Source organism: Erythrolamprus reginae, chromosome 3, assembly GCF_031021105.1.
Source record: "Erythrolamprus reginae isolate rEryReg1 chromosome 3, rEryReg1.hap1, whole genome shotgun sequence".
NCBI lineage: Eukaryota > Metazoa > Chordata > Lepidosauria > Squamata > Dipsadidae > Erythrolamprus > Erythrolamprus reginae.
Window position 1 is genome coordinate 258,712,537 of NC_091952.1, and position 14,545 is coordinate 258,727,081.

The following is a 14,545-nucleotide window of genomic DNA, read 5'->3' on the forward strand; positions in this document are numbered from 1 at the left end:
TTGCCCAGAAAGTAATGCACCACATTGCTTTTCTCAGCCTACGGTAATGGTGCGAATGTGAAACTTTAGATGTACATTATTTAAAGTGTCAGGTGTGTGTGTGTAAATTTTGCGTGTCTTCAGACAGAGAGGGTAGCTGCAGCAGCGTTTCCAAACGGTGTCTGTAAGCGATGTACGTTACAAGCAACGTGTCATCATGGAATTTCTCACTGTGGAGAAAGAAACTGTTGGGAACATTCACCAATGTTTCTATGCAGTTGATGGAGAATCGACAGAAGTACGGTTAGTGGCGGAAGACATTTTGAGGATGAGGAAGAGGTGATTCGCCCAGTGCAGAAATGGCTTCGTGGCCAGAACAAGGAGGGGTATGGACAGGGCCTACACGCCCTTGTGTCTCGCTGGACGGAAGGCCACAGATTGGGATGGAGGTTACGTGAAAAAATAGGGAGTGTAGAACAAACATCCTTCTTTCTTGTGTGTAAGTTTAATTGTGTTTAATAAATAATTGTTGAAGAAAAAATGTGGTGCATTACTTTCTGGGCGACCCTTGTATATTGATCGTTTGTTTATATATTGCCAAATCCAACCAGTTATGGCCACAGTACTAACAGGACCCCCTGGCCGGAAGGAGGCTTCGGCTGCTGCTGCCCTTTTCCTTGCCGGGCTGGTCAGCTTCTCCCATCTCAGGTGAGCAGCAGAAGCAGCTGCCCGCGAAGATGGAGGCCAGAGCCTGGCTGAAGGCGGCAGGGCTCAGCTGACCCCAGGGGGCCTCACCTTCTCCGGGGAGCCCGAGGCCACATTGCCCAAGCCGCGAAGGGCCAGCATCCGCACCACCGTCGAGGAGTCTCTCAGCCGGGTGGTCATGCTGTCCATCAGAGTCTCCAGAAGAATCAGGTCGTTAACCACGTTGCTGTTGAGGAGCTGAGTTCCAGATTGACAGAAGAGTTGGAAGGGACCTTGAAGGTCATCCAGTCCGACCCCCTTACCTCGACCCTCTAGCTAGGATTGATCTCACAACCCCGTTAGTGAGGCAAGAGCGCCACCTCTAGGCCACAGAGGTCCACACCCGGCCCGTCTTTAGAGCCTCCACCTAGAAGAGCCCCCTCCCCTCACCCCCACCAGCCAGGGGGCTCCAGGCGCGGCCCTCACCTCTGCAAAGAAGGCGGTGGTGGTCAGCCGCTGGCTGTCGTAGATGCTGTTCAGCATTGGAGAGAGCAGCTTCACGATCAGAGGGAGTCTGGGCCCCGCGTGCTTCCCCATGGCCCTGCAAGGAAGCCCCCCAGCCCCAGTCCTCTGGGTCAGCCAGCCCAGAAAGGCCCCCCGCCTGGCTCCCTCCCTCCACCTCACCTCGCCCTTCTTCCTCCCTGCCCAACCCCAAGGAGCCCCCTCCCCTGCCCCCCTCCAGGCATTTGCTCCCCCCCTCCCTGGGCTTCTCTACCCCACCCCCCCGCTTCCAAACTCTTGGCCTTGTCGGGTGTCTGGTGCCCTCTGAGGTTGGTTCTTTGCTTGTAGACGTTTCAGAACCAAACAGTGCTAGAAAGGGGGGAGGTCTCCAGAAGGGGGGGGGGAGGGGGAGACTGAGGGATCTTTGCTGCTCTCTGGGCTGGGTCTTTTGTGTGTGCAGACGTCTCGTTACCCAACTAGGTAATATCATCAATGCACCGATAAAGTTACCTGGTTGGGGGACAGAATGGCTTCAAGCTGACCACATGCTCGGAGCAACCTCTGTCCTCCCCTGCTGATATTCTTGGAAGTGTGGACACCCCTCCCAGGTAACTCTGACCCATCAGCAGGCAGGGCCACCTGGAGCCTCTCAGGACAATCCCGGACCTGACCCAGAGCGCTGTCCGCTCACCTCGCCAGGAAGGCCACTCCCTCATAGTGCTTGTCCGGATTTCGCAGCCGCTCCCAGCCTCCGTCCTCCGTCACGGCATTGCTGACCGACTCGCTGCCCCCCCTGGCTAAGCATGGCCTTGAGGGTCTCGATGGCAGAGCTGGGGGGGAGGAGGAGGAGGAGGGTGTCAAGGCCCACTGCCCAGGAGCCCTGATGCTGGACGATGGCCAGAGCTTATCCCAGTGCTGATGCCGCTGCCCACCTGCCCCCGAGATCTCCGCAGGACATCCACTTGGCCACCAATGACCGCAGGAGGGCTGTCCTCACCTCCGTCCAGAGATACTCAGAACTTGGGGCATCCTCTCGGCTTCTGCCCCTCACCTCCAGCCCCCCCACCAGCTGCAAACCCAGGTTTTGTCTCTGGAGGTTCTCATCCATCCAGGCCATGGCTATTAGTCCAAAGGTGGATTTTTGCTTTAAAGGCAAATTGGACCTTCTGATTTTTCTTTTAAGATGTTTCGCTTCTCATCCCCAAAGCTTCTTCAGTTCAGAGAACAGTGACAGCAATCGCCCTTTGCTTTCACAGCCCCCTCTCAGCGGTTGAGAGAGACTCGGCCTCTTGCCCCCAACCATCGGGCTCCTCCTTTGACCCACCTGGGAAGGACGGAAGGCTGAGTCCAGATGGAGCCGGAGGTGGGATTTGAACCGCTGAACTACAGCTAGCAATTAGCTGAAGGAGCCTGCAGGGCTGCGCTCTAACCACTGAGCCACCCCCGGCTCTTCGAGAAGCCAAAAGTCAGAAAGTCCAGTTTGCCTTTAAAGCAAAAACCCCCTTTGGGAAAGGAGAGGTGGGGTCTGTGCAGTGCCCCAAAGAAAGAGATGGGAGGGGCCGGCTGCAAAGGGCCCTCCCCCCTGCTCCAGGGCCTATCCCAGCACAGCCCCAGCACCAAGGCCCAGCGGGGCTCAGCTCTCCCGACTCTGAGGTCCAGCACACACCCTACCCGCCCACCTGGATTGAAGGAGCAGGTCTTTGGGCCCCTGTGGCTGGACATACAGGAGCCTCAGAAGACACCCCACCGGTGGTGACCCCAGAGGGCGGCCCTTGAGAGCCCAGCTGGCTGACCCCTCCACCCCCAGGCCCCTCCACTCTGCAGCTGGTCCGGCCCTCCCTCCCTCCGCCAAGAGACCCAGGGAAGCCCCTGCAGCTCAGCCCACCGGCAGGGAGGGGTAACCCAACCCATTCTGGGTGAGGGTGGGCATCTCCCCCCCCCCCCTGTTGGAGGAATGCCGATGCAAACCGCAGGGCTGCCGGCAACAGGAAGCCCCTTCGGATGTTTCCTGATTCAGGGGAGAGGAGCCCGGCCCCCTCCCTCCTCGCATTACACCCCCTGCGCCCCCCCCCCTTGGCTGAGCCGCTGACTCGGGAGCCAAATCCGTTCCAGGGTGGGTGGGGGGCGCAAGGGGAGGGCCCCCTCGGTTACCTGCAGGGGTCGAGTGCGCGCAGGCTCTGGGCCCGTCCGAGGCTCTTCCGCTCCTTGGACTGCAGGTGCTTGGGCAGCTGGACGCCCACCGTGCAGCTGACTCGGAGCAGGAGGGAGACGAAGAGGTCCGCGTAGAGCCCCCCCACGGCCGGCCCAGACTCCCTCACAGACATGATCTCATGCAGTGCACACGTGGCCTGGGGGGGGGAGGAAGCTGCATCCATTTCTGTGCCCCCAGCAGGGGACAACTGCCTCCCCCCCTCCTCACAGGCATCATCGGGGCTCCAGGTCAGCAGCCCCCCCTCCCCTCAAGACTGGGACTCCTCAAGCAGTTTCCCCCTCCTCTAGCCGCCCCCTTCTCTGCCCCCCCCACAGCCCCTCCACTGACACAGGGACTCCCCTGCCCCAGCATGGTGAGGGAAGGGCCCGACGGGGGTCTTTCAGCCCGCGGCCAGGGCCCTGGAGCAGTAGCCACAGCCTCTGGACCCATCTACCACTTCTCAGAGCTTTTCCAGGCCTCTCTGAGCAGAACCCCACTGACCCCCTTCTCAGTGGGGATGATAAACCCCCAGCAGCCCCCCTCCAAGACCCTCTGGCATCAGGGCCCTCGGTAGCGCAGTGCAATTGCCAGCTGCCAGCCCTTTGGGAGGTCCAATCTCCCCACCGGCTCCCAGGTGGGTCAAATGAGGGCCCAGATTGTTGGGGGCAAAGGGCTGACCATCTGTAAAGCGCTTAGAGAGGGTTGTCGAAGCACTAGGAAGCAGTAATATGTCTAAATATTTGTGTGTTTTAACTGGGCTTTAACTCTGGTTTTATAGTTTCAGACTTTTATATTTGACTTGCTTTTATTGTATGTGTATTTTCATGTTATTGTAAGCCACCCTGAGCTCTTTGGGACTGGGCGGCATAGAAGTCGAATTAAATAAATAAAAAATCAATAAATGCTATGGCTGCTGCTATCTATCCATATCTCTCCTTCCATCCATTCAACATCTATCGATCTATCAATCATCTGTCTAAATGCTAAATGCTATCATGGCCAAGGCCGCCACTTGCCTCATCACAGGCTCAGTAGGGGTTACAGCAGTGCGCCCCCCGCCTCCCACCCCTGTGTAACTGGGAGGGGAAAAGAGACGAGACCGGACGTGGGGGGTCCAGCTGCTGCCCGGACACTCACCGAGAGGGGGTAGAAGGTGGCCACCCGCTCCGAGCGGCTTCCGCGCAGGAAGGACTTGTTCTCTTTGTAGGGGACGTCCCGGTTGACTTTGTCCAGCAGCAGCTCCAGGACCTGGGTGGTCAGGGTGGGCTCCGAGGCCAGCGCCCTCCACATGGTGCAGCTGCAGCTGGGGAGGGAGGTAGAGAAGAAGCCCCCGTCAGCCCTCCCCCCTCCGCCAACCGGCCTCTCCCCTGCTTTGCAAGGAAAACCCCACAAAGGGGGGGGGGCTTTGGGGCAGAGCGGGGGGGGGGGGGAGATGCCAGGCCCTGAGGCAAGCAGCTACACTCACCCCAGGAGCCCCCTCCCCTAGGGGAATGGGGAGGGGAAGCTGCCTGACCTACTCTCGCCCCAAATGGGGGGAGGGTCTTCCTTAAGAGGGGAAGGGACCACCGCCTGTGCAAGAGACCCTGGCTGTGTGTGTGTAAAATACCCCCTTCCCTGCCCTCCATTCCCACCTGCCCCCCAAGTGCTCCCCCAGAGGCAGAAAAGACCCCCGGGACCCCCCTGACAAGGATTAGCTCAATCCTAGATTATATTCCATTATGTTGATATATAAGGTAAAAGAAGGTTAGTAAGTATGTTAAACATAATGGGTGCTGAGTCATAAGGTGTGAACTGCAACCTGATTGGGCCAGAGCATTATAAAATGCAAAGCACCTTTACAACGGGTGTGGTGCGTTTAGATGGTTGTTAGTTGGCTGGCTGAAGCAGTCTGGACGTGGGTTAAGTATTGAGTTAGAGCTGTGGTGTTGATACGGAGGAACCTGGATTGGTTTAGTATCTACGTGTAAGTAAGCTTTACTTAGTCTTCTATTTACAGGAGCAAACTTTACTTTAGCTATACAGTATGTTAAAACAGTACTGAATGCTGAGTCATAGGGAGTGAACTGCAACCTGATTGGGCCAGAACATTATAAAATGCAAAGCATCTTTACAACGATTGTTGGCTGTTAATGTTTGACTAAGACAGAACATACTTTGCTTACATAAAGAGTAAAACTGTTTTTCTACTAAAACGTCTTTGTTATTTATCTGCACTGGTTCTTGAATTGCTACACTATAAATTCTGGTATCGAGACGAGTCCTAACCAGCCGCTGCGTATCTCAATATATCCCGACTCCCCAGAAAGAGGGTCCGGATAGGAGGGGCTCCCAGCCCCCTTACCTGTCCAGGGGGAGGGTGTGACCGAGGAGGCTGGTCACCACAGCGGCCTTGTGCTGGCTGGCCAGAATGCAGACCGTTTGCTGGGTGGCCTTCCGGATGGTCTCCTCTGGAACCTCCTGCAACTTGAGGTGGATGGTCTCCAGGAGCTTTGGAACCTGCAAGGGAAGGCAAAGGGCCAGGCTGAGACCCCCCCCCCCACCAACAAGGGGGAGAAGCCCCTCCAAGTCCTATCACGCCCCCCTCCCGGACCCCCCCCCCATCTCTGCCAGGAGGGGGAAAGGGCTTCATCCCATCCTGCAACATGGAGACCCCCGGAGCCTCTTTGGCTGAAAGGCTGGCCCTCCCCCGACTCCCCCCAAAAGGAAGCCCCACCCTCCGCCTGCTCCCCCAAAGCCTTCCAGGCTCTGCCCTGCGCAGGGAGTGGGGCCCCTCCAGCAGGCCCTTCCCAAGGCTGCCACGGGGCCACCGTCTATCTGAGGGTGGGAGGGGGCAGGAGGAGCCACCCAGAGCGAGACGTCCCCCTGGGCCCCCCACCTTTTCCAGCAGGACCCCCCCTCGCTCCTTCAGGATGGAGTTGATCATGACCGTGGCAGCTCGGGAGCAATTCCGGTCAGGGTCTGCCAGGCCGTCCAGCATGGAGAGCAGCAGGCTCAGCAGTTGGTCTGGGGGCAAGTGTGTGGCTATGACCTGCAGGGGGCAGCAGAGAGAAAGGAAACCGTTAAGAGTTTTTTTCCTCACCAGCAGGGGGAGCTGCCGCCTTTGGAAAAGGTCCTTTGGGGCAATGCATGGGGGGAAATCTCACTTCCCCAGCCGCCTCCCTGGAGGGCTCAGAGCCAATGGGGCAGCCCAGAGAAGGAAGGAGGGAGGGAGGGGGGGAGGGAGGGGAAAAAAAGAAAGGAAGGAAGGAAGAAAATAAGAAAGGAAGGGAGGAAGGAAGGAAGGAAGGAAAATAGATGGACAGACGGACGGACGGACAGACAGACAGATAGAAACATAGAAGATTGACGGCAGAAAAAGACCTCCTGGTCCATCTAGTCTGCCCTTATACTATTTCCCGTATTTTATCTTACAATGGATCTGTGTTTATCCCAGGCATGTTTCAATTCAGTTACTGTGGATTTACCAACCACGTCTGCTGGAAGTTTGTTCCAAGGATCTACTACTCTTTCAGTAAAATAATACTTTCTCATGTTGCTTCTGATCTTTCCCCCAACTAACCTCAGATTGTGTCCCCTTGTTCTTGGGTTCACTTTCCTATTAAAAACACTTCCCTCCTGGACCTTGTTTAACCCTTTAATATATTTAAATGTTTCGATCCTGTCCCCCCTTTTCCTTCTGTCCTCCAGATTATACAGATTGAGTTCATGAAGTTTTCCTGATACGTTTTATGCTTAAGACCTTCCACCATTCTTGTAGCCCGTCTTTGGACCCCTTCAATTTGATCCATATCTTTTTGTAGGTGAGGTCTCCAGAACTGGATACAGTATTCCAAATGGGGTCTCACCAGCGATCTATATAGCGGGATCACAATCTCCCTCTTCCTGCTTGTTATACCTCTAGCTATGCAGCCAAGCATCCTACTTGCTTTTCCGATAGATAGATAGATAGATAGATAGATAGATAGATAGATAGATAGACAGACAGACAGACAGACAGACAGACAGACAGACAGACAGACAGACAGACAGACAGACAGACAGAGAAACATAGAAACATAGAAACATAGAAGACTGACGGCAGAAAAAGACCTCATGGTCCATCTAGTCTGCCCTTATACTATTTCCTGTACTTTATCTTAGGATGGATATATGTTTATCCCAGGCATGTTTAAATTCGGTTACTGTGGATTTACCAACCACGTCTGCTGGAAGTTGGTTCCAAGGATCTACTACTCTTTCAGTAAAATAATATTTTCTCATGTTGCCTTTGATCTTTCCCCCAACTAACTTCAGATTGTGTCCCCTTGTTCTTGTGTTCACTTTCCTATTAAAAACACTTCCCTCCTGAACCCTATTTAACCCTTTAACATATTTAAATGTTTCGATCATGTCCCCCCTTTTCCTTCTGTCTTCCAGACTATACAGATTGAGTTCATTAAGTCTTTCCTGATACGTTTTATGCTTAAGACCTTCCACCATTCTTGTAGCCCGTCTTTGGACCCATTCAATTTTGTCAATATCTTTTTGTAGGTGAGGTCTCCAGAACTGAACACAGTACTCCAAATGTGGTCTCACCAGCGCTCTATATAAGGGGATCACAATCTCCCTCTTCCTGCTTGTTATACCTCTAGCTATGCAGCCAAACATCCTACTTGCCTTTCCTACCGCCCGACCACACTGCTCACCCATTTTGAGACTGTCAGAAATCACTACCCCTAAATCCTTCTCTTCTGAAGTTTCTGCTAACACAGAACTGCCAATGCAATACTCAGATTGAGGATTCCTTTTCCCCAAGTGCATTATTTTACATTTGGAAACATTAAACTGCAGTTTCCATTGCTTTGACCATTTATCTAGTAACGCTAAATCATTTACCATATTACAGACCCCTCCAGGAATATCAACCCTATTGCACACTTTAGAGTCATCGGCAAATAGGCAAACCTTCCCTACCAAACCTTCCCCTATGTCACTCACAAACATATTAAAAAGAATAGGACCCAGAACAGATCCTTGTGGCACACCGCTTGTAACCTGTCTCTGCTCAGAATACTCGCCATTAACAATGACTCTCTGATGTCTATGCTTCAGCCAGCTTGAAATCCACTGAACTATCCAGGGATTAAGTCCAATCTTCACTAATTTATCTATCAGCTCTTTATGTGGAACCGTATCAAAGGCTTTGCTGAAGTCCAGATAGGCAATATCCACGGCACCACCTTCATCTAACACCTTTGTGACATAGTCAAAGAACTCAATGAGATTAGTCTGACACGATTTGCCTTCAGTAATTTGCCTTATTGGATTTGGGTCCAATAAGTTATTGTTTTTTAGATGCTGATTTATCCTCTTTTTGAGTAGAGTCTCCATCATTTTAACTACAACTGATGTCAAGCTAACTGGCCTGTAGTTACCAGCTTCTTCTCTACTGCCCTTCTTGTGAATAGGCACAACACTGGCCATTCTCCAATCCTCAGGGACATCTCCTGTTAACAGGGATTGGTTAAACAAATCAGTCAGGGGGGTAGCAATGACAGATCTTTAAGAACTCTGGGGTGGATGCCATCTGGACCCATTGCCTTATTTATCTTTAATCTTTCAAGTTCTTCTAAGACATCGGCTTTTAAGATCACTGGAGCTGAATCCGTACAGCTGGAAGCAATGCTATATCACTCTATAGTATTATTTTGTAAGGTGTCTTTTGAGAAAACTGAACAGAAGTAGCTATTGAAATGGTCAGCGATCTCCTTATTCCCATTAATGCATGTATTATTCCCGGTACTAAGTTTCGTGATGCCGCAGTTTTTCTTCTTCTTATCACTAATATATCTGAAGAAGGTTTTATCCCCCTTCTTTACAGATTTGGCAATTTCTTCCTCTTTTGAGGCTTTAGCAGCATATATTATCTGTTTTGCCTCCTTCTGTCTCATTTTATACACCTCCCTATCAGCTATACTTCCAGACTCTTTATACCTCCTATAGGCAGCCTTTTTTTCATTGACTATAGCCCTTACATCATTGCTAAACCATAGCGGTTTCTTCTTCCTTTTACCTTTAGTTACTTGCTTTACATAAAGTCTTGTGGCTTTTAAGATGGCCTTTTTTAATACAGTCCACTGGGTGCTCGCTCCTGCCAATTTATTCCTCCCCTTTAATTCATTATTTAAATATTCCCCCATTGCATTAAAATTTGTTTTTCTGAAATCCAATACTTTGGTTGCAGTATAGGATTGCTCACAATGAGTTTTTACATCAAACCACAAACATAGGTGGTCACTGCAACCTAAATTTTCTCCCACCTTGACCTCTGAAACCCAATTCCCATTCGTAAAAACTAAATCTAGAATATTCTCCCCTCTAGTTGGTGTCTTAACCAGCTGTGCCAGAGCTGCTCCTGTAAAGGCCTCTACTATATTCTTACTTTTGCATGTAAGGGCACTGGGGATATTCCAGTCAACATCAGGCATGTTGAAATCACCCATAACCACAATATCTCCCTTTACTGCCATTTGGGTAATTTCATCCATCATCTTGTTGTCATGTTCCTCAGATTGCCCTGGAGGCCTATAGATCACCCCAATTCTAATGACAGAACCTTCTTTATTTTGCATGCAAATCCAGAGAGTCTCTAGATCTTGACATGTATTGTGAATTAGTGTTGTTTTTAGACTTTCTTTAACATAAATGGCTACTCCACCTCCCCTTCTCTCTATTCTATCCTTCCTATACAGTGTATATCCTGGTATGGATATTTCCCATTCATTAGAATCCTTAAACCATGTCTCAGTTATGGCAACCAGATCCAAATTATCTCTAGATATTATGGCCATTAATTCACAGAGCTTGTTGCTCAAGCTTCGAGCATTCGTGTACATTACCCGAAGAACATTATTTTCATTATTAGTTTGCCCCTTATCATCAACAACTACATCTATTTTATTTTCAGCTCCCTTTTCATAAGCTTCCAGAAACTGATTTATCCTCATTGATCGGGGACAGAAATCACCCACATCAGTTACATCTCTGTCCCCTTTACCTAGTTTAAATGCCTGTCCAAAAAAGTTCTGAATTCCTCACCGAGCACCTGGGCACCTCTGTATGATGGATGCAAACCATCCCTCTTAAACAACTCCCTATTAGACCACCTACTGACATCATGACTTACATAGCCAAAACCTTCAGCATTACACCACTGCCTTAACCACACATTAAACTCTCTGATACACGTTGTTTTATCCTCTTGACCACAAACCGGTAACACCTCTGAGAAAGTCACTGAATCAGTTATTTTACCCAGCTCCACACTTAGACATTGAAAATCTCTTTTTACTACATTAACATTTCTCTGGGACAAATCGTTTGTGCCAAGATGCACCACCACATCAACGTTATTACCTTTACTCACAGCCTTGACACAGACAGACAGACAGGGAGAGAGACAGAGACAGAGACAGAGGGAGGGAGGGAGGGAGGGAGAGGGAGGTCTGTTTGTTTGTACTTATATGCCACCTTAATCCCAAAGGACACTTGGCAGCTTACAAAAAAATACACATAAAATGCAATATAAAACCCCCTGAAAACAGTACAAAACAATTTAAACCCAACAATTAACAATTCAAACAGTTAAAACAAAACAACCCCTAAGATCAAGTTGTGGAGAGAGACACATTGCCCCCCCCCCCCCGTGCAGGCCCAAAGCAGCACAGAGGCTGACCCCACACACACACACACACGAAGGCTGCCCCCCCCACCTACCTTGGCAATGTTGCAGCACGTCTGGAAGAGGACGGTCACATCTGGATGCTTCAGGGCCAATTTCAGGGCTTTCAGCTGCTCCACAGATTCATCCTGGTGATCCTGGGAAAAGCCTGGAAAGGGATCCAGTGGGTCACACGCGGCCCCTTTGGCCCCGGCCTGGACACCATGAACAGCCCTCTCCCCCTCCTCGGCCCCCCTCCCCCCCTTGGCAGCAAAGGAAACACTGCCCCCTGCTGCCCGCAGAGGGACACTGCCCGGAAGGAACGGGGTCCAGGCAGAGGCAGCTTCTGAGCCCCGCTGGGGGTGCAGGGGAGGATGTGGGGAGGCACGGAGCACACACACCCTCGGCCTCCTCCCAAGGCTTACCTTCGTAGCACAGCTGCACGTAGAGCAGGGAGTGGACGCAATCCACCGCATGCTGCCGGACACTGGGCAGGGAGTCGGTGCAGCGGGGGGAGAAGAGCGCCATCAGCACCCCCACGTTGTAGAAGGGGACCACCTTCTGAGCAAGGAAAGGGCCCGTCAGCCCCAGGCCCCTCGGTCAAGCGGCCACAAGGGAGGGCGGGGCACCACAAGGCCGGCCAGAGGCAACCCAAGGCAGCCAAGGCTGGGGCTCCTTTGCCCCCTCCCCACCCCAGACTGAGGGGGTCTCAAGGCCGCCTGCTACATCCCCCTCCCCAAGCATACAAACCCATCATCCCCCCCACACACACAAACACACACCTGGCTTAAGCCTGGCCAGAGGGGGGGGCATGCCGGGATTAAAAGACCAAGCAGAGGCAGGTGAGCCAAATTGTGGGGGGGGGGGGGGGGGACGACCGACCGGTGGGAAGTACTGCATGTATAACTGGTTGGGTTTTCCAATATGTAACCTAAGCCAACAATATATGGTTAAAGGAATTGGTGCACTGTTGCTTTAAGAGCTGGTGCTGCAATCGGCCACAAGAGGGAGTCAGCAGCGCCTCTTTCTCGGAGCCTGAAACTTTGAGACTCTAAGGTTGGTCTGTATATTTACTCATTTTATTTATTTCATTTTATTTATTTATCTATTATTGGATTTTTATCCCACCCCTCTCTGAGGACTTGGGGCAGCTTATGTCCATTCAGGACACCTTCTTCCATTCAGGACACCTTCTTCTTCCATTCAGGACACCTTCCTCCATTCAGGACACCTTCTTCCATTCAGGACACCTTCCTCCATTCAGGACACCTTCTTCCATTCAGGACACCTTCTTCCATTCAGGACACCTTCTTCCATTCAGGACACCTTCTTCCATTCAGGACACCTTCTTCCATTCAGGACACCTTCTTCCATTCAGGACACCTTCTTCCATTCAGGACACCTTCTTCCATTCAGGACACCTTCTTCCATTCAGGACACCTTCTTCAAATTCTTTCAAAAGGCAAATGGGGTGGGGGCAGCATGAATCTCCAGAGGGAGCTGGTTCCAGAGGGCCGGGGCCTCCACACAGAAGGCTCTTTCCCCAGGTCTCACCAAGCGACATTGTCTACTTGACAGGACCTGGAGAAGGCCGACTCGGAGGGACCTGACCGGTCGCTGGGACTCATGCGGCAGAAGGCGGTCCTGGAGGTCATCTGGTCTGATGCCATGTAGGGCTTTATAGGTCATGACCAACTATCTGAATTGCACCTGGAAACCAATCGGCAGCCAGTGCAGACCGCGGAGTGCTGGAGAAACATCCCATGACCCCTCGCGCGGCTGCGTTCTGCATGATTTGCATTTCCGAACGCTCTTCAAAGGCAGCCCCATGGAGAGAGCATTGCAGTAGTTGAACCTCGAGGGGATGAGTAGAGACCCCCTGTCCAAATATGTGTTGAGTAAGACTTGCATTGTATATGAGTTGAGAATCTACAGTAGATTGCTGTATTTCTGAAAACTAGAACTGTTACTGACTACGTTATTTGCCTAATGTAATTAATATTTATACATTTAATATACGTGGTCTGGTTACTTGGAGCTGTGCTCCTGTCCCTGGGGTATCGGCTGGATCCCCTCCCCCTCCGTTCCTCCCCTGCGCAGGGGCAGCCTGAGGACCCCCCCCAACGAGGGACTCACGCTGACGTTCAGCTTCTCCCGGTAGAAGAGCAGGAGGGCGGCGCTCACTTCCACGGCTCTCTCCCGCTCGTGCTCCTTCGTGGACCGGATCCAGGGGCCCAGGTGCTGCGGACAGAGCAGGGGCCGGCAGTCCCACAGCCGCCACCCTCCCCACACGGCTGGCGGGAGCCCCCCCTTCCCGTGAGGAGGGTTTTGCCACCTACCTCGAACATGGTCTGGAGGCCATGCGGGGTCATGTGACGGTGCAGGAGGCTCTTCAGCAGGTCCTTGAGGGCGGCCAGGGTGGCGCTCCAGAGGGGCTGGCAGGAGGGAAGCGCGGCCCTTCAGTCTCGCGGGAGCGGAATGGCCACCCGAGGGGAGGGAGTGCGGGGGGAGGGGGGCACAGACAATTCCCTGCTCTGGGCTGGTACCTCTCTGGGCCCGGCCTCCCCCTCGGCCCCGTCTCCTTCCTTAGGCCCCTCCAGCGGCGGGAGAGGGAAGATGCTGTGCAGGCAGCCGTCCACCAGCTCCACCTTCTCGGCCTCACTCAGGGGGGGCTCCAGGATGCTGCCCGGCAAGTTAAGGCTGGAATAGGAGACTCTGTGGGTGAAGCTCACTCAGAGAAGCCCCCACCCCATGCCAGGGCTGCAGGCAGAGTCGGGCCATGAAGGAGGCCTGGGGCAGGGCAGGGCAGCCACCTGAGGGGGCTCCTGTGCAGACTGAGTGGAGAAAGCCATTCCTGGGGGAGACCCTCCCTCCACCTTCTCTTGGGAGTGGTCCACAACCAGCTCAGTTAGCCTCAGATTCTCCTGAGGATGAACCGGGTCGGTCTTGGTGGTACCCGAGGCCAGGATTCTTGACAGCCGAGTCAGAGAGTGAGGGAGAATTGTCACCTGGGCAACCACCAGAGACTGTAGAAACTCCAGCTATGGTAGTCCATGACTCAGAGAAGGAGGGGGACATTGGGGAGCAGGGGCCCCTATTAGATGCCCAGGTCAGAAGGTCACGTGGCAGACAGGAATATCTTTATGGGAAAAGTTCTAGAAGGTGAATATCTCTGTGGAAGAAAGTCTAGACAGTTTTATCTCTAGGAAACACCTAGACAGTATATAAGGGAGGGTTTCTGGGTAAAGACGTGTGGAGTCTCAACGTTTGTAATGGTGCAGGTCCTAGATCTGGGGTTTCAGAAATGCTTTGCTGACAAACTGCTGTTGTCCCTTTAAGTTCATTGTGCAGAGATGCCGCTGTCTGGGGAAAACCTGAAGGTTTGTGAGTGTGTATCTAAAAGATATCAGAGCAGCTGAAGAATGGCTAAATTGGATCTGGCTCCCATCTGCAGCCGCTCCTTATCAGACAATTTGACCGGGAACATTCCG

General features: G+C 52.5%; 1 protein-coding gene across 1 annotated transcript in view; it reads right to left on the bottom strand.

Annotated features, from left to right (window-relative positions):
- Positions 1 to 14,545, bottom strand: part of MROH1 (maestro heat like repeat family member 1) — a 47,945-nt gene that overhangs the window by 5,593 nt on the left and 27,807 nt on the right. Inside the window, 13 exon segments of the mRNA XM_070748464.1 lie at positions 775 to 921; positions 1,150 to 1,264; positions 1,856 to 1,956; positions 1,958 to 1,994; positions 3,316 to 3,512; positions 4,493 to 4,658; positions 5,697 to 5,851; positions 6,231 to 6,383; positions 11,111 to 11,223; positions 11,480 to 11,615; positions 13,191 to 13,295; positions 13,394 to 13,489; positions 13,601 to 13,736. Of these exon segments, the coding sequence (XP_070604565.1) occupies positions 775 to 921; positions 1,150 to 1,264; positions 1,856 to 1,956; positions 1,958 to 1,994; positions 3,316 to 3,512; positions 4,493 to 4,658; positions 5,697 to 5,851; positions 6,231 to 6,383; positions 11,111 to 11,223; positions 11,480 to 11,615; positions 13,191 to 13,295; positions 13,394 to 13,489; positions 13,601 to 13,736 (1,657 nt within the window).